Source organism: Candoia aspera, chromosome 2 (genome assembly GCF_035149785.1).
Source record: "Candoia aspera isolate rCanAsp1 chromosome 2, rCanAsp1.hap2, whole genome shotgun sequence".
NCBI lineage: Eukaryota > Metazoa > Chordata > Lepidosauria > Squamata > Boidae > Candoia > Candoia aspera.
The window spans coordinates 201,702,219-201,723,258 of NC_086154.1; the positions used below are offsets into that span (position 1 = coordinate 201,702,219).

The 21,040-nt window shown below is 37.8% G+C and overlaps 1 protein-coding gene across 2 annotated transcripts in view; it reads left to right on the forward strand.

Annotated features, from left to right (window-relative positions):
* NTRK2 (neurotrophic receptor tyrosine kinase 2) overlaps window positions 1-21,040 on the forward strand; it is a 202,659-nt gene that overhangs the window by 114,627 nt on the left and 66,992 nt on the right. For both annotated transcript variants that reach the window (XM_063295190.1, XM_063295189.1), the window contains exon 12: window positions 12,022-12,210. In XM_063295190.1, coding sequence (XP_063151260.1) covers window positions 12,022-12,210 — 189 coding nt within the window. The remainder of the gene's footprint in view (window positions 1-12,021; window positions 12,211-21,040) is intronic.

Genomic DNA, 21,040 nt, shown 5'->3' on the forward strand with positions numbered 1-21,040 from the left:
CCACCTTTGGCTGCAAAGGATGTAGTCAATCTGATTTTGGTGTTGTCCATCTGGTGAAGTCCATGTATATAGCCGTCTCTTAGGTTGTTGGAAGAGAGTGTTTGTTACGCAGAGTGAATTGTCTTGGCAAAATTCTATCAGCCTATGTCCTGCTTCGTTTTGTTGTCCCAGGCCATGCTTACCTGTAATTCCAGGTGTCATTTGACTGCCCACCTTAGCATTCCAGTCTCCTGTGATGAAAATAACATCTCTTTCAGGCGTGTGTTGTCCAGTAGGTGCTGCAGATCCTCATAGAACTGCTCTACTTCAGCTTCTTCAGCATCTGTGGTTGGGGCATATATTTGGATCACTGTGATGCTAGATGGCTTGCCTTGAATTCAAATTGAGATCATTCTATTGTTTTTTGGATTGTATCCAAGCACTGCTTTAGCCACTTTACTATTAATTATGAAGGCTACTCCATTTCTTCTGTGGTCCTCTTGTCCACAGTAGTAGATCTGGTGGTCATTTGATGTGAAGTGGCCCATTCCAGTCCATTTCAGTTCACTGACGCCCAAAATGTCTATCTTTAATCTTGACATCTCACCAATAACCACATCCAATTTGCCCTGGCTCATAGATCTTACATTCCAGGTTCCAATGGTGTGTTGATCCTTAGAACACCGGATTCGCCATTCACCACCAGCACCGTCAGCTGCTAGCCGTCTTTTCGGCTTTGAGCTAGCTGCGTCATCACGTCTGGGACTAGTTGAACTCATCCTCTGTTCCTCCCCAGTAGCATTTTGACCATCTTCCGACCTGGGGGTCTCATCTTCCGATGGTATACCGACATATCTCTGGTTGTACTGATCCCTTTAGTTTTCATGGCAAGAATACAGGGGTGGGTTGCCATTACCTTCCCCAGGGATCACATTTAGTCTGACCTCTCTGTCATGACCTTCCCATCTTGGGTGGCCCTTCACGGTTTAGCTCATGGCATCATTGAGGTGCTCAAGCTCCAGCACCACGACGAGGTAACGATCCTTTGCTGAAGTAAAATGTTACTACTTACTGTTTATTAATACATAATAAAGCTACAATTATATATAGTAAAAGTAGTCATAGTTTTGCTTTTCTGTTATGATGCCTTTTCTTCTTCCATGCCATTTGATTTTTTTCCTTGTTTTTTTGAACATGGCATACAACACTGCTAAGCATAGACATATTAGTAGCATTCTGTTGAAAAATAATTCTTCAGGACAACAACCCTGTGTCAAAGAAGCTGCCCTGTCAGTCGCAATACCAAATAAACCTCATTAGCTTTCTGAAACATATGTTTAAAATGTATACTTGCTTCTTAACCAAACTAATGTGGATATTCTTGATGTAACATGGGTAAATGAAGCAAATTCTGACAATGAAATTGAAGTCCATTATCTGTCATGACGTTTAATGCTATGCTACGTCTTGTAAAAGCAACTTTTATGCTATCAACTATTCAGACTATATTAATAGTAGTTGAAGTATACAACTCACCTGTTTCTGGATAATGAGAATAAAAACTAGTCAACATTGTCACCCATCATATTTAGTAATTAACATGAACCTGACCCATATGTCGCCAGAACTGTCAGTATTTCTAAGAAATAACCAGGTCAGAACATCAGCTAGGACTAACTTATTTCCAGGATGATAATGCAACTGAAGAAAAACATCTTTATAAATACAGAAGTATATCTGCCATATAAAAAAATTGCTATTTTCTGAGCTTCTGATTTAGCAGTCAGCTGACTGCCTATCGGAAATATCTGCAGTTATTGCTTAAATCCTTGCCAGTCCACAGCAGCCTTATTTATGCAAGAGAATAAAACGGTAACGGATTTTCAAATATTCCATTTTTAACATCATATATTTACACTTGTCAGTAAATTTCACTTCTGGTACCATCTTAAAAATCTGGTTTTCATTAAGGTCAGCTGGATCATTTACCAGTAATAGTATTATATATTCAATAGGTAATGACATTGCTATTTGCAGCAGTTCATCTTTTAAGTATCAGCCACAGCCTGCAGCTGACTTTGGACAAACCCTATCCTAACTCAAAATTCTTTTAATAAAATCTGTTAGTCAGAAAAGAAGTTCCCAGACTTATTTACTGATTTATTTGCCAGCATACACTAATACATCTCTCCTCTTACAATGGCTTATAACATTCACGAAAGTTCACTGGATTCATTTGAGGTGTTCCCAGTTATGAGTCAACGGAAGGCGCTTTTTCCAAAAATTGTAATGATACAGTGCATTCTATTAGTAGTAGGCGCAGGTAATATCAAAGGGGGTTTGGTGTTGTTCTCAGCAGTACAATACGTGTAGTATTGCAGATGACTCTGCCCGCTTCACATGCTCTTCTATAAGTGAGCACGAAGAGGAAATAATTACTTTTGGAGTCAAATCAAATCAGATCAATCAAATCAGGAGTCAGGAAGAAGTGGAATAAACGTGGGAAGTGAATATGTTCCACCCTTGATTTGTAGCCTCTTGCTGTGATTAGTAGTAACATGCAAGGCCTATAACTTCTCCAAAGATACAGAGAAACCTTTGGAGGACAGGAAAAATAGGGTGAGGAGTAACTGCTAGAAATATTGGAAGAGTTGTAGCATGGATTCACGTGCTGTCAGCTTTTCAAAATATGTATTTAATTGGAGTCAAAGGAATTGAGAAGGTTCTTTTTTTTAAAAAAGCCATATGTTTATTGTTTAAGTATTGAAATTCAAAGAAAGTAGAAAAAAGCACATATTGAAATGCAGTACAAAGAAAGTAAAAAGAAAAAGGCAGATGATATAAAAAATCTGCTACATTTAAATTTAAAAAAACAGTGAAAAAAGAAAAGTTAATTATTTTTTAGTGATGCGACCTCCCCTTCCCTTCCATCTGTATCCCCAACCATTAGCCACAGTTTAGATACTTGAACTTTGCATCAAACATTAGTAATTGCGGTTAGTTTCTATTTGAGTCCTAAAGACCATGTGCCAGATGTTTAAATCTGCCACGCTCTGTGTATATAAGGGAGCTATTCCTCCTTGAATTTAGTTAAACTTCTATTGTGGATATATACTGTCAATTTTGCCATTGCAAAATGAGAAGATTCATGCGTGGATTGTATAGAAAGAGAAAATGAGCTTTTATTTGTTTGTGTGTGTGTTTAATTTTCTATCCTGCCTTTATTATTTTTATAAATAACTCAAGGTGGTGAACATACCTAATACTCCTTCCTCTTCCCATTTTCCACACAACAGCAACAATTTAGGCAAGCCACAGAACTTGGACTCAGAAAAAAGTATGGAAATATGTCCTAATAGTGCATCTTTATTCCTACCTTACTCTAAAGTGGAAGAAAATCCTAGAATAGAATATCCCATCTCCTGTGGCATGCCCTGTCTTCCCCTTTAGATATTCATAATCATGGCCCAGTGATCAACTATCTCAGCAGATCCCAGCATGTGCCTGGCTTTGTCTGAACTCAGAAGCTAAGCAGGGTTGGGTTTGCCTAGTATTTGGATGGGAGACCATTATGGAATCCTAGGACTGTAGTGAGACTGCACATTTTAAACATATCCTGGAAAAGGCCATGGCCAACCACTTTTATATAGTAGCAAGGAAGCTACGTGCAAATTGGCAAACACATAAAAAGTGGGGAGCCAGAAATCAATTGTTTTTTAATTATTATTCCTTTTCTCTCTCTCTCTCTTTTCAATTTTTCAGGTACAGTGTTTTAACTTGGTTAAATTTGCTTCATCTATCTTTTATTTCCTTTTATCAACATACATACATACACTAAGTAATAATACCGTGGAGATCTTAATATTAAGTAGTTTCAGATCAAAACTATTGTCACATAATTACTACTTTGATATGAAATGCAGTGGTCCTTTTTAATGTTATAGTCAATTTTGGATGAAAAGTTAAATGATTTTATGCTTGCAATACTGACATCCTAAAATGCTATTAATATTGATAAACTTTTTACTGTTTTCTTCTTAGTATTTTCAATACTTTAAGCTTTCTAAATAATAGAATGTTCATAATTTATCATTGCACTGAAATCTGCATTGACATGATACATTGTATCAAGATTTATAACATTACAATAAAAGGAAAAAACAAAAAACAAAGAAAGGAAGCTACCAGGACATGACTAGGAAGCCCGAGCCCTGCCTGCTTTTCGTAAAGCCTTAAAGATCTGGCTTCTCTCCCAAGCACTGAGCCAGGAGGATTTATAATCCTGTTCAATATTATTGATCGTTGGATTGCCTTGGCGGAACTTTTGTATTAGCTCTTACTATGCTTTATAGTTTAGGACAGTTCATTTCTGTTCTCTTTGTTTTTTAATAGTGTGTCACCTTGAGTCTTTTTGAGAAGGTGGCTACATACAGTACATCAATTAAATAAATCAAAGAAATAAAGCCAAACTCAACTCGAAAAAATCTTATCTTTACTAGAGTTTGAATGTGTCCTGCCCAGTGTACTTCAGCTACACAGCAATCTTCTGCTCTTCTCCAAATATTCACTGAATGTGTGGACATTAGAAGACTCAATCTCTGCATTGGAGGCTTTGTTTGCAATGTATCTTAAAATAAATATGTCAGTGCTGGAAGTGTTTTGGGTGTACATTGAGCATTTCTGAAAGCAGGAATTTAACCTGAGCTATGATCAGTGGAGCAGGTTTATAACCAATAACAGCAAGAAAATCTATTTACAGGAAATAATGTTAGGAATAGGCAACACCTAGCACCTAGCTAGCCACATCCTACTTGAGAGGACAGTCAAAAAAGCATTTGTTCTCTGTGTTTACGTGTGTGTGTGTGTGTGCACACATGCACCTGGAAAGAAAGGCAGGAGAAGTGATATCAGATTAACAATCTCTTAGCCAAAGTAAAATCCCTTTCCCCCCCCTTTTATTGTAATGTTGTAAATCATGATGCATTGTATTATTTCAAAGCAGGTTTCAGTGCAGTAATGTTTCGGTAATACGATTAAAAGTTATTATCATTCTAATATTTTGTTGTAAACCACCCAGAGTCCCTCCTTGTGGGGGAAGATGGGCGGTGATAAAAATTTGATAAATAAATAAATAAAATAAAAATAAATAAATGTTCAAAAAGCTTAAAGTATTGAAAATAAAAAGGGAAAGGTAAACATTCTACCAGTTCTGATTGCCATTTAGAATGTCAGTATACAGTAGAAGTATAAGATTTATTTAACTTTTCATCCAAAGTTAAGATAGAAAGAACCACTGCAATTCACATCAAAATATTAGTTATGTGATAATAGTTTCAGTCTTGAACTAATTACTTAATATTAAGATCTCTATATGTTGATACGTTGATAAAAGGAAGTGGAGAATAGATGAAGCAAATTTAACAAAAGTTAAAATACTTGAAAGTTAAAATACCTGAAGGAGCGCTTTGCATTGCACAGTTTGAGGTAGAACTGGAACTTGCCATCAACTCCAGATACAGGAAAAGCACAGTCAAGAGAACTAAAGTGATGTGGTCCAGTTTGCTAAACTAGCCCACAGGAAAGGCTTAATTCTGTTTTCAGATTCTTTCAAGATTTCAATTGAAGCCAAAAGTTAATTAAGAGTAAATAAGGTAGAGGATCAGTTTTTAAAGCTGAAGAGGATGACATCAGAGTAGAATAAATAAAGCGAGCATTGCAATATAGGGTGTAAGGGTTTGCAAGATTTCAGCCTGTGATCAAACACTTGTTTTTGAGTAGGCATATACAGTACAGTGTGTGATTGTATTGCCACTTGTGCTACTTTGCCTTAATATAGAGCAAAATGAAGTATTTTATCAATTTCAATACTTAAGAAAAAAACACATTGTTATTTTAACAGCCACATTTTTATTATGTTCCTCTAACATTCCTTAATGGTATTGGAGTTGGGAGGGGGGCATTCTAGAGATGACAAAACAGAAATTCAGTAGTGCTGGATTTTCAGTTTCAGACTTGCTACATGTGACAGCAGGCAGTAGGTACAGAAGTGTTAGAAGTGTTAGTGGGACAAGTGAAGTATGCTACTACTGTCATTATAAGATGTCGCAGGCGGATCCCCAGAGTATCAGTTGTATGTGGGAATATGAGCAGGCGGGAAGCTGATATGGAGGCAAATTACATGACTGTTTCTGCATTTCGAATGGCTTGTGTAACAGCAGACAGTTCTTTCCACACAACTTCACACCTACAAAAAGGCGAGTCACAATCTGTGCCTTTTTGAAAAAGATAGTTTCTGTCTTTAAATAGTCCAGTTAGGCTCCATGCTAAAACACACATGATGAACATAGTAGAGAGAGGCACAGCTCAGAAATGCTGAATGTCTCAGAGAAACGAATCTCAGTCCTGAACTATTTATTTTCTCCTATTTTATTTTCTCTGTTCATGACAGAGTACTAATTCTTACCTGGCTCTGGCTTCCATCTTTTCAACATAACAAAGGATTGTGTTTTTTTAAAAAAAATCAGATGAGTATACCAAGAAGACTTTTCTGCATTCAGAAAACCTTTGGGGTTTTAAGGGTGATTGGCTTATTTGTTTGTTTTAGCCTCAGTTTAGTTCCCCACCCCTCCCCACCCCACCCCTGGCAAAATATGGTCACTATTAGTGAGCTATATTTTTATGCCAAAGAGTTTTTTTAAATTTTTTCTTTTCAAATTTTTGAGCATAAGCCAAAACTGGAATGGTGAAAACTAAATCAATAATAGCAAATTGTCTCTTTTGCTTTTTAAGAATAATTAGCTGGCCCCCATTTAAGCCTGACAGTGGCATTTCAGCATTTGGGTAAAGCCCCCTTTGCCTCCAAGTTTCTGCTATATATTTCAGAGAGCTGATAAGTTGGTGAATACTAGTTTTGGTCCAAAGTGAGCATTTTCACATTCTCTCTGGAAAATTGTTCTTTGTTCTTTAAGCTTCACACATACATTTGGTTGCTCAACTGAGTTTTGATTCTATAGCATTTGCCTTTGATTGTGGTGTAATTTCAACAATGCATTAAGTAAATGGGGATCTAGCTCTTTGTCTAATAGCTTGTCTGTCAGATAAGCAAGCATTAAAACAGTGTGTATGGCAGTTTACTCATTTGCCAAGTGTACTGACAAATTAAGCATTTAAATATATGGATATTTAGCAATCTCCTGACACATAGAATCTTGCCATCTGCTGCATAACAAAGGCAGTCCCCCAAAAAACAGGTACTGCAAAGCCTGAAAACTCATTCCATTCTTACATTATCCCAGTTTTGTTTGGAAGGATTTCTCTTCTTGTGAAATCTTACAATACAATAGTTCCTTTGTCTAAAGGTTTTCCACTTATGCAATTATAGCTTGAGCCCTATAAACACCTCCTGTTATCATCAGTGCTGTACTTTCCATAGGCAGTAGAGACAGGAACATAAAATCCCAAATAATCCTCTACATGAGAGGAAATCCATGTCAAGGAAACATGAGGTAAGACTGAGTCTATTACAATTTATTCTTTAGGAGTAAAATAAGGTTAAAGACAGCCTTGAGTTGAGCTCAATTCCTGGTAACTACATGGAGACAATTATGCATTTTTCTTGGTACCAGTAGAGAAGTGTTTTGCCACTGTCTTCTTCTAAGATGTTTTCATTTTAAACTTTCTAGTCTAGAATACAGTCCTGAGATTCCCTGCAGGTATTCCCTCCAAGTGCTAACTTGAGCTGATCCTGCCCAGTCAATCCTGCCCAGGTGCACTCACCTGCTGTAGAGTCATGCCAAATGATACAAGGTTTGGCAACTTTTTCCAGCCTCAGGCATCCTTCCACCCCACATCACCCAAGATTCCCAATTTCCCTTTATGTCATCGAATTCACATGACTTTCACAAGATCTCATGCTAGAAGCTTGAAATTTCAAGGAATCTTCCACAAACACTTGGTGTTCTTGAAGTGTTTGGTCATCTTGTGAGATGTAAACATTTCTCATTGTATGCTTGTTTGTTTAGAATTTAATATCTGGGGCTTCAGACCTATTTGATAGGTGCTATGTAACTGATCTTGTGGATACTTTTACTCTGAAAGGCACATACATCCTGAAATAATTAAAGTGTTGTATGGATATAGTATTGAAAATAATTTGGAATTCAAACTGTGTATTTTCAACAACATTGCTCGTTCAACTCCCATCCTTACAAAGAGTTGTGTTATTTTAGGATCATTCATTTGGGCAAGAAATGACAAATGTTCCCTTACAGTATCTCATCACATGCCCATACATGTCTTATGGAGGGTCCTAAAGAGGCAATAACCCCAGTTCTATATGTTGTTATAATTTATCCAGAGACTCAGGACAGGTAAAAACAACTGCATGCTCACAACTTTTATTGTTCTCTTTCTGAAATACAAGCTTTAAATGTTTAGCTCACTCTCCTTCAATCTCTCTCTCTCTCTCTCTCACACACACACACACACACACATCCAATTCAATGACTATCATGCCTGGCTAGGTCTGAATTCCAGAATAATTCATTATGTGTGATAGCAATAAAGCACTATAGTTCTCATCCACGTTTATAACTTCTGGCAAAATTGGCCAGTCCCAATAAGTGTCATCAACTTATCCTGTTTACAAGGGAACTTATTGTTGTTTTAAGAACCATTGTTGTGTTAAGAACTGTCTCTTGTTGAGTCAGAGATCTTTATTCTGATGTTTTCTACATACTGCATAAGCTGAAATCTACTAGAGCAAATTCCTTCTCCTCTATGGCCTGCTTTGAATGGGTTTAATGTATTCCATCTTTGATACATATCCATTCATACTTTTTTATGAATACAGGACACAGGATACATGATATAGGAAACAACTAACAATTAATAGATATGATAACAGTGTAATAGTGATCAATAATGATGACATGGGCAGACAGTGTAGTTTCCTTGCCCAATGTGGTGTAGGGGCAAGGCCCAGGGGATCCACATTTCAGCCTCTCCTTGGCTGTGGAAGCTCACTGGGTGACTTTTCGTCAGCCACTCACTCTTTGCCCAACTACCCCAAAGGATTCTGTGGAAAACCATTGAGAAGGGAATGCTATATATGCTGCCTTGAGCTCCTAGAGGAAAGGTGCAATTATTCAGATATGGGTCATAATTCTACACATACAAAGCGGAAGAGGGCTATCCACATGCTTTACTGCATTTTATTTTATGTCTTGCCATTCCCCCAATGCCTAATGTGTAATTCTATCCAGTGCAGTCATGATGGGATTGAGCAAATAGTAAAGGATCCCGCACCGACCCCGAACTGCAGAATGCTTTGAAGTGTTCTTTTTATTATAGAGCTAAATTTACTGAGCTACGCTATAACTTTCTCTTAGAATGGCAGCACCATTCTTGGAACATAAGGAGGGTCAGATCTGATTAGTACTTGGATGGGAGACCATCAAAAAACTTCAGGGTTATAGCTAGATCGGGAAGTTTAAAAGAAAAAAGAAAATAAATCCTGGAAAAGAGCAGTGTGGAATGGCTTCCATATCATTGCCAAAAAAGTTACACTGTGGTGTCCCTGAAGTCATCATAAGCTGAACTTTAGCACTTTAGAACTTCAGTCTAAATGTATATTTCTTTGCTAGCCAGTGTCACTGAAGACAAGGTAATGTAGGAAAAAATAATTTGCATTTCTTTGATATTTTTTTTCTGCCATCTTGTTATGTATTTAGGCACTGAGTTGCAGAATGTCCAGTCAGCAGCTTTTCCTAGAGGGCTTAAATTATTTACAAGCATTTTCCTTTGTTCCTGACCATGATTAACCCTTGAATATTTATAGGCATTACAGTATTAACATGAATGAAGGGTTTGTGATATCAGAGAGGGTCTTATTTTAATGGGTTTAATGAGAACTACATTTGGACTATTGCAATTGAAAGCCTTGAATGTTTAGATTTGAAAATTATAACTTAATGTTGATTTCCTGTTTCGATTTTAATGTTACATTTTAAATTCTGATGCTATGTTTTATTTTAACTCCTTAAGATGCCTGGATCATTGGCAGTGCAGTGAGCTAAATAAATAAGCATTCCTTCTTATCTTGTGGAAATTCTTAGAAATACATTATTAGTGGTGTCATATAGAACGGATCTTGGGGAAGAAGTACAAGATCTTTGGGATCTTGGGGAAGAGTATAAGACCTTTGGCTGAGGACTTACTCCAAGGAGTTTTCTTTATAGAAAGTGCATTATGTTTTCCCAAAGTGAAAGGTTTCTCCCCCCCCCCCCTGGTGCTTTTTCAGCTTTGGAATGTCTTTCTCAAAGAGATACATGTTGTACCAACTTTCAGCACCGGTTTAAGCCATTTTTATTTAGCTAGATATTTTAATTTAAATAATTACTCTGTCTCCCTTGTAATTTGTCTGTGTGTGAGTTGCATGTGCATGCGTGCTATTTTTTTATTACGTTTGCTCAATGTTTGGGAGAAAGCCAGTGGAGTCTATCAAGCAATGAACAGCACCCACAAAACAAATTCTACATTCACCCTGCAGTCCCAAAACTCTGAGGGACTGAAGAAATTCCTGTGTAAATTTGTGAAGCCGCAGGGGCAGAAAAAAAAGCAAACCTCCTTTTCTTATTCAATCCATTCCTGCAGCTTGCGATGTTGTTCTCATATTTTACTGCAATATGTAATTTACAGTCTACGTTACTGTAGACTGTAAGTTCTTACCTGAGGAAAAGTGGTACAGGTATTTAATTATTAATATAAGTACCTCGTGCTTTCAGTTCACCGTGTTACCAACGCCCAAAAGCAGAAAAGAACTGAATCAAGGAAAGTACATATTTTCATTTAGAAAGTCCCACCTCACCAAGTAGGACTGAGAAAGATCCTTGTCAGGAAGCGTGGAGACATGAATCAATCAGGACTGAGCTGGGTGGTTGAACAATCTTCTGACACAAGGACTGCGCTGATCTGCTTGGCACATGGCACCCAATGCTTGGGTCTTGGGGATGTGGGACAACTATCAACCAGCTCATCTCCTGCTCAAAACAAAATATTGTGAAAGCTGTTTTGTAATGTGTCTGATGGAGCTCCAGCACAAGGAGTTTTCCATTGGTGAGAACTCCTTCTCATCCTGCTTCCTGGCTACTGGCTTTTCCACCCTCTCTCCTATAGGCAGAATGTGATGGTGCCTTTTCAACATCCTCCTGTCTTAATTAAACTTATATCCTGAATTACTAAAGTGGTAGTGGTGATGATGACGATGACAACAACAACAAAAGTATTATTCCAGATATTAAGGACTGGATTCAGGAGATGTGTAATCTATCCATTTTTGAAAATATATTCTTCCACTAATAAAACAAATGCAAAATGTTTCCCTTTGGCACAGCTTTCATGGTGTTTTACGATATTAGAGTATTGTTATTTTTTGCCTTTAAATTAGAATTTTTAATATGTTTAATATATGATACATGTATGATTTGCTTACAGTTTTTTCTGTTTAGTTTGTTATTATTTATTAGTTGTTTATTAATGCTTTTTGCATTTTCTTTTTTCTCTATCTTTGTGTATTTTTCCTCTATTTCTATCTCTCTCCATCCTTCTGTCCTCCCCAGTCACGAGGGACGGTTTTACTGGTTTACCTCCATGGCCAGTTAGGTTCTCATTTTTATCTTTGGTGCCAAAACACAGTGAGGGAAGAAAGAGCCTGGGAACTGGGGCTGGTCAATAACTGGTGGCTAATTTTTGCATCTTTCCATTAGCTGCTGAAGGGAGTACTGGGTGGCTCTGTGGGAGAGTGGAGAGCACTAGGGACACTACTTCAGTGGCACAAACCTGCTTCCAAAGTTTGAAGGGGGAGGCCAATAGCTGGGCAGAAGGGCTCTCAGTTCCTTGGATAGGCATCCTACCTTGGTGGTGCTGAAGATAAGGTCATAGACTATAATTGCCAAGTGCCTTGGTCTCTTGAGTGCCAACGTGACCGCAGAGGGAGGGAAGAACTATGCCAAGTTACAGGGGAATCTTTGTTTCTAACTTTAGGCCCTTCTTCAGTTATCAGCAATGACGACGATTCAGCAAGTCCTCTTCATCACATCTCTAATGGAAGTAACACACCATCGTCTTCTGAAGGTGGCCCAGATGCAGTAATAATTGGAATGACAAAGATTCCTGTAATTGAAAATCCTCAATATTTTGGAATTACGAATAGTCAGCTCAAGCCTGATACGTGTAAGTACACATTTATATATATTTATGTGTATGTTTGTCTATAGATCAATAGGTGTCTCCCCAAAGATATATAATTTATGACTGATTTCTTCCCCTTTCTGATACTGATTATGAATGCTAAATAACAGGCTATCCATATAAACATAAACCTGTTTATTCAGATTACACACCATCAGGCTTAATAAAGCTTATTTTATTAAGTGTGGCTAAGATTGCCCCATAGTTAACATTTTCAAATGGAATAAATCCAATTAATTAATTCTAATTATCTTTTATTTCTTTAGCCAGATGCTTAATAAATGTTGACCTCTAAAGTTTAAAATGTGTTTTTCAATGAATGTAACTGCAAATTTAGTAGGTCAAGTAAGTTTTAGTGATTGTTAAATCTGTTGAACAATGAAAGTCAAATTGGGATCATATTGTGATACGTGTTTTCAGATGACATCAGAGATATTTGAGTGGATAAAAAGAATAGCTGACCTCACAGACTTTGAAATAAAGCTGCTAGCAGACGTACACACATTTCTATCACCTATTCCCTTTGGGGGATAAGCAGTATTATTCAAAGTGCAGAAAATGAGTAAGAAATTGTGAGCCAGAGAAATTAATGGCATGAGATAAGAAAATAAATAAAATATTGCTAGTTTATGTCAGCAGCATTCTCAGTACATTTCAATACCTTCCTTCCTTGAAAATCATCATTGCTTCCACGACATCCATGGACTGAATTGTACATTCTTACCTCTCTCTTTTTGAGGATTTCATCAACTCCACCTGACCACAACTTCCTCTGTCTTCCCCTTCCCTTCCCTTCCCAACTGCTCTTCCTTCATCTCTATTTGTTTTGCTGTTCAATCCACATACATTCGCTGCACAACCTACTACTTTTGCAATAGCCATTCATTTCTGTATTCAATGCACACTCATTCAGCACTCATTCATTCCTGACCCTATCCCTCGTTTAGCACACACCCTTCTTTAGGATCCCATGACACTGCGTTCACCTTGTTCTTATGTTTCTCCTTACATACTCACTCTCACTTGTATATAACTAAGTGGGCAAAATCACTTTCTTTCATGTAGTGATTTTCACTACTTTTGACAAACATTCTTCCCTTACAATACACCACATACTACCTTTCCACCAGTATTTGCATGTCTTAAAAATTTTCCATCCCATCTTTAGTGAACATTCTACTTGCTCAGGTTTTTTGCCATTTATCTTTAACTTAAAATCCTTCACTCTGTTCTCTCTGTGGAAAACAACCACCATGGTCTCTGACTTAAGCATTTTCAGATCCGTTCCACAGTCTAACACTGAGAATATCAACCCAACAACATTGTATCATCTGCATTCATACGTACACAAACATTCACATCCCCAGTGAACACACTTCTACCATCACTGCAAGCATTTCTTAAACATTTACCCATAAATACATTTGAAATACATTTAAACAACCAGAGGGGCATTATATAACCTTGTCTTAATCCCTACTAAGTGCTGCACGTTTGCTGAGCATTCCATTTAGTCTCACACATCCTTTACTTCCATCATATAATGCCCTTACTGCATTTAGGAACTAACCTTCAACTCCGCATTTGCATAAAACATTCCATAATTTAAGCCTACTTACTTTATCACACACATTCTCTAAATCAACAAAGTTCCAACGCTTCTCATATCTATACGTTCTGCTGAACGGAAAAATCTATTCAGCATAAAGTGAATTGCATTTTCCAGATTTTGCTCACTGTCACCTGCATGGCTAGAATTCTGCCAAACACATTTGCAGGCAAACTTGGCATGATAACAAACTAATCCCCCTGTAGTTTTGGCATTTACACATGTTACCTACTTTCTGTGTTGGGGACAAGTAACAGCATTCTTTCGGTTGTCAGGCCCAGATGCAACCTTTCCACAAACTTGAAACAAGTTGCACTGCCATCCATAAGCAAACCACATCCATATTTTTATATTCTCCACATTCACTTATCACTTTCCAATATTTTCACAGCATTTATGCCTTCCTTTTCATCCACTTTTTTTGGACACAGACATTTACAGCATTCAGGGGAATGTCATACCACCATTGTTCTCATGAGTTCTGTCCCTTCAATTTCATCCCAAATCTTTTCGTCACTTTTGTTTGTCATCCCATTAACTTTGCTGGAGGCTCCTGGTTTAGCTTTGTCCCATCCAGTTCCTCACAGCCTCTAGATACCAGATAATGACCTCTCCCAGGGTTTTCATACAGATTTTAAATAGCATGGGGGGAGCATTGGACGAGCCAATGGATCAAGTGCTGCTCCCTAATAAATAATGACTGAAACTGTCCAATCAGGAAGGAACAAAACAGCATCTCTGACCCCAATAGCTGTTAGTTGTCATGCTTGTACAAATGAATGTTTTGCCTATTTCAGTTGTGTTAAAAATCCTAACCCATAAAATACATTACACTTGAACAGAACAAATTACAAAAGCTGTATCAATATTTTTCACATGACAGATTTCAACACATGCATTAAAACATTTTGTAAAATAAATAGGTATGCGAGTACCAAGTTAATTCACTTAAAAATAAGGATCTCTGATTCTATAGCCATAAATAATAATTTAAAGAATACAATGTTGTTGCTTGTTTATGGAACTCTAATGCCCTTGATAAAAAAAGGAAGCAACTAGAAACCAATGTCTAGGCTTACCTGGACTCAGAAGTCTGAGCTTGACTACCATGTCTAAGTCAATTTTTTTCCAAAGAATCGCAACCTCCCTCTAACTTGTGATTCAAAATTTGAGAGCCCTAAGCTCATGCCAATAAAAATACCACTACTACTACTACTGAAACCAAAAGAAGGAGAAAGCTAGGAAAACAATTTAAAAGGCACATTATATAATTGAAGCCATTAGAAATTATTATGTTGGATAACCCTATCAAAGTTCATTTTTTCCCAACATGTAATTTTCAACAGCAGTCAGTGAGAGTACTTTCCTTTCCTTTCCTTTCCTTTCCTTTCCTTTCCTTTCCTTTCCTTTCCTTTCCTTTCCTTTCCTTTCCTTTCCTTTCCTTTCCTTTCCTTTCCTTTCTTCTTTTTACCTTTTTCACAAAGAATGGCTATTTTTAATGAACATCAAAAGTTGGGAAGGCAGTGAATTGCACAGATAGTTTTTAGTCCAAGAATTTATCTAATCTTGCTTTAAAATTCTCTTGTCCAACATGTACAGGATATCACAAAATAAGCCCGATTTTTCAGAAAGCAATAACAAGCACCTGTTCTTTATCTGTAAACTTTTTTATTACTTTAATTTTCTTACTTAATTGCATTAATCCAACCAGAGTAAATATTTCCACACACTGAAATCTGTTTCTACAACTTGTTTTTTCTTGATCTTGTTCAAGGGAGATGAAATGTTTGTCCTCAGTGCAGGGAAAAACAAGCACCAGGGGTGGAGCAGAAATTCATTCCATCCAAATTTCTAGATAATTTATTCAAATTAACCTCCAAAACCTAAACACAAATTATGAAGTAATTCCATGTCAATTATGGTATTTCTGAGAAATTTGCAATGTGGTTGCCATCTCAGTTGTGCACAAAAGTTGTACACTCAGATTGTGCATTGTGTATTGTATATGTATAGTAGACAGTGGCTTCAGCTCATCCATATAATCTCCTTTGGCTGAAACAAGCCCATTCTTTCAGAGTTACTCTAGCATCCAATATGTGGCAGCTGCCAATATTTCCCAATAAATGGAATCTCTGGTCCTTCTTGGCGAACATATTGAATCAAATATATCCATTACCCATTAATCTAAAATCCATTTCATTGCCATTATTATTATGGTTGCCACTGTTATGTTTACTGTTTCTATATGTTTCAGATGGACCATAGTGCAGTTCTGATGAACCTTTTCATGCTTTCAGTGAACAAGAGGAGGAAGGGAACAGGACTGTGCTCTGCCCCTAGTGCTTGTGCGTCCTGCTGCCATGTCCCCACTCCCATGAACTGAGTTCATTTCCTCAAAGAGGGTCCTACACAAATATACCTATATGTACATAGGGACTTTCATACCATCTGGCATTCAGTGTGACCAGGGTTTTAGTCCCATGGAAGCCTTTGCACATACGACTGCACTCATATAGGTATCCCTTTTACGTGTACACTTAGGGTGTACATTGTCTGTCTGTATGATTTATCCAGTATAACACATAAAATGAGGATATTATTCAAGTTGTTCTAATATCTGTTAATATGATTTGGTATGATTTCTTTGCTTCTTTGGAATTTTACTTTAATGACAAGTGTAAGCTGAAAGGAAGAAAGAAAAAAAAAAACTCTGCAAGCTCCAGTGGAAAAAAAATCAGTTTAATTTTTAATTCCTAATGAATTTGTCTCTGTGTTTACTGTTATTATCTTTTCATTAAAATATCTCAGAAACCTTAAGGTAAGAACACTAGAAGTAAATCAAACAGTACATAGCCAGAATTATTTATAAATCAGTCAAACTTCTCTCTAATTTGTTATCAAATGATCATGTAATTAATTGAGTGTCTGTACTTGCATTATGTTTCTTGCCTCTGGCAAGAGTTCCAGAGGAGAGTCTGGAATAAAAGCAATTGTTGATTCAACAGTCTTGTTGTTGACAAGCTGGTGTTCAATTATAATAGTAATGCTGTTGCTTCCAAAGGATTGTTTCTACAGTGATACAATCAGAAGCAACATAATGAGTAATCTATTAGTACATGGAATACTTTGTTGGTTAATACTTTTTCTTCTTTCTTTGAGTTTGGCTAAAATAGCACAAGATCGTAAGGTATCTTTTAATTTCTCTTTATCAGGCTGGACTTTTTAAAAAAATGGGGGGGGGAGGTGGATTTGGACAAGAGAGTGATATCACTGTTCCCCAAGTCTACAAGTTCTAACAGTCTTGAGCTGGACAGCTGGAGAATTTTTATAGACATAATTAAATTAACTTCTCAAAATGCAAGACAGCTCCCAGAGCTGTTGGGTGTTCCTCTTATTTGAACATAAGCTGTCTGTCTCAAGCTCTTATTGGAACACACAGGTCCTTTGAGTCAGAACGAACATGAAAAGCAGAGCTGGGGTTAATTTGAAGGTGGGGTACTAGGTTAACAAACAAAACAAAAACTTCTACGTTCCAAAGTTTAATGTCCTATTTTCAGATGGGATCCAGATACTGCAGTTTCAAGAGAAATCCGTATTAGAAAATTCAGCCCATTAGATTATTCTACACAGTGCAGAGATCTGAACAAATTATTCAACATGACTCCCACTTTAATATTCCAGGCTGGAGGAGAGGGATCAGGGTTTTTTTAAAAACAAAAACAAAAACATATAACAAATTTGGCAATTTATGATACTTACAAGGTGGATAAGAGGTCTTTAATTTTCTTTTTGTCATGTCAATGGCATGGAACTTTCTTTTCCCAAGTATTTTTCAGAAATTTATAGAATGCCCAAGCAATCATGCATGTCATATGGGCATTCTAGGAAGTAAAAATACTGATGCATATCAGGAGAACTGTGTGCATCCAGAGAATACTTTTGTGATTGTATCAATGTTTGAAACAAAGAAGTGTTAAGATTGCCTGGTTTGTTTATTGAGAATAATATATTGAGAATCCTTTTTGGTAGCCAGATTTGCCCATGTACATACTGTATAAAAGAAATTTCATCATCAGAGTATGAAACTATATCAAGAATTCCTCAATGGGGCCTAAGAAAAGTGCTTTGCAAAAAAGAAGGTGGAGATGTACTTCTGAGCATGATTTGTTTGATGGACTCATCCTTACATCCTGGTGGCTACAGTATAAAAACACTTTGCTGTGTTTGAGGGATATATCACCTCAGACTCATTCCCAACCCATCACTAAGCCAGCTTTTGCTGTTCCAGTTTAGAAATGGTACTTTCCTTCTTTTCCCAACACAAAACATTCCATGAAGAATGGATGATACAGGGGATCATGGGGATGATGCAGTAAGGAAATGTTCCAGATGGTTCAACAAGGACTGCAGAAACACATCCTCCCCATCCAGTTGTTGGGCCCTGGCCTTGGCTATTTTGCACTTGGTTGTGAGAGAGACTGAACTGAAGTCTTTTTCTCTTTACCCTGGACCACTGTACTCCAAGGAACTCAATAGATTCACCACCCAGGAATCCAGCTGTTTGGTATGTGTGTACATTATGTGTGAGTCCCTGTGTGTCTGGGTGTGTCTGTGTGCTAGGGAGATCATGAAGTAGGCAAAGTGTATGATAAACACACACTCACATAGACAAAGTGGAATGAAGGTGTGAGAGAGAAAAGGCTGCTTCCCTGACCAAAATGGATTAATGGGGGAAATTGGCTCCAGTTGGGAGAAGCTCCAGAAGTACAATAACACTGAGGGCTCTCCAATTCCAGCTTTTCTTCTTTATACTTCAAACCAGCTCTTCCAATCACTTAGGCAGACTTGTGGGGTGGTGGTGGTGGTATTCTGAAATAAGTATATACTGTATAATTTCTGATAGGATGACTGTGAGATGGCATTATTGCATGGGATGATAGACCTCCTGCCAGTAGTTAGACAGACAGAGGAAATCCACCAGTCGTTGCCTTGAAACTGCCTGATACGAAATTGTGAGAGGGCAGCAAAACTGCTCAGCCCCCTTGCTAAGATGCAATGACGATTAGGCTAGAGTTGCAGCCAGCATAATTTACTCAAGGACAGGAGGAAAGCACATTGACATGGCAGTGAGGAAGAGCCTGTCACGTTCAGCACTTTTATCCATCTTCCTTCTGGTACAGTATGTACTCTTTTGATCTTCAAGCATTGCATTTCTTCACAGAAAAAAAATACTGCCCTTGGAATAATTTTGGGCAGAATTCCCCAGTCATGGACTGAACGGAAACTATTTGCTGGTGAACTAAACTGCAGACCTATATCTTGTGCACTGCAGTGATCACGCTGCTGTCCAGGGCATCAGCTCCCAGCCACCCATCCTCTCAACAGACCATGGGTATATCTGCTTTTATGGTAAAACCGTGTTGCTGGAGCTATATTAGAAGCATCCTATGTGCCTTTGAGCCTTCATACGATGTGCTTAGCTGATCATTGATATGGCAGTAGTTAACCAAATCAACGGTTGCTCATTCAGAGTTTACCTCTGGGTTTAGCAAAACATTTGAAGTAGCACGGTGAACAGGCCACATTTAAATTTCTATTCGATGTCCTCTTCCAGATCTCCTGGTCCTGGCTGCTCTTACAGCCACACACAGTTCATTATAAGTGAGTACTTTTTGACCCAAGCTTTCCTTTAAAAAAGAGAGAAATGGAGATTGTAGATAATCAGTTGGCTTGTTTTGCCAAGGCGGGAAGAACAGTATGCTTAAAAGAGTCACTCTGTGAAACTCTTGAAGTGAAATATTAATCTTGAAAAGTTGCAGGGAAAAAAAGTGGCAACAGAGGCAGATAAAGAGGAAGACAGCCCAATGTCTTGCAGCCATTTGCTTTTATTTACTGATGTCTTAAATTCAAACAGTACCTTGCTGTGCCACATCTCAGGCAGTTAAAGCTATTAAGGAGATTCCTTTCTTCATACCTGAAGAGTAGATCTGCAGAACTTGAGTTATGGCACAGAAAGCATTTGGAACAGTTACTGTATCTTTTACTACTCTTCCTGGTCAGTGGCTTTCATTGGAGAAGCACATTCACACACATGGGATGTGCTGGATTGAGTTTTAGAATTTTTTATGCTGCCTCATTTTTTAATATGAAAAACCACCCAATTTGGGAATTGGTGCACTAGCATCCACAGGGAGGGAATAAAACAGTCACGATAGTCCTGCCCCTTTTGTACATGCATTAGTGTCACACCCACATGCAAAGGTACAAAGGGGTAGGACTTAATCTGCAGCTCTGTGACAACTGGCTTGACTTTTTTGACCCATCCTCTCCCCATGGACACAGTTGAGCTGGTGGCTCATACATTTTCAAGTTAGTAAGCTGCATTTTCCAGACTTCTAGAGTAAACTTAAGGACCACAGTAGGGACTGGCAACTCCACTGCTAAGCGGCATGGTCGTTAAGCATGAAGCTACATGGCCATGCTGATTTGCAACACCAGTTTTGTCAGTTCCAGCTGCAGTCATTGAATCACCATGGGTCATTAAGTGTGACATCATGTGACTGCGTCTTGCAATTTCCTGTCAGCTTCCCCACTGAATTTGCTTGTCAGACGCTGGCTGTGAAGGTCACAAATGGCAGTCATGACTGCGGGATGCTGGGACCATCGTATATGAGAGCCGGTTGCCAAGTGCCCAAATCGCGATCACATGACCGCAGGGACACTGTGATGGCCACAACTTTGAGGACCAGTTGTAAGTCTCGTTTTTCAGCACCACTGTAACTTTGAACAGTCACTGAATGAGTGGTCAGTAAGCAAGGACTACCTGTAGTTCAAATGCACCTGAATTTTAAAACTGCCTCTTTTCCAAGATCCATCCTCACATTATAAATATTCACATATATATACAAGTTGGTTAAAAAAGAAAACTCCATGATATGTAGATTTTTCCATGTGAATTTAGAGGAGATGGGGTTAGGCGCAACTGAACTTTTCTTGTTATTTCATACCTAGTTTGAAGGGTGGGTGTGGGGTTGAAAAGAAGACTGAATTGCATACAATTCAAACATTTTGTCTAGTTTGACATTAAATAAGCACATAACCCACTGAGAGTTAGGGTGCCCAAAAACAAGGAATTAATTAACTGCCTAGATTTGCTGGGAGTCAGGTGACATATAATTTTAATTTATTATTATTATTATTGCA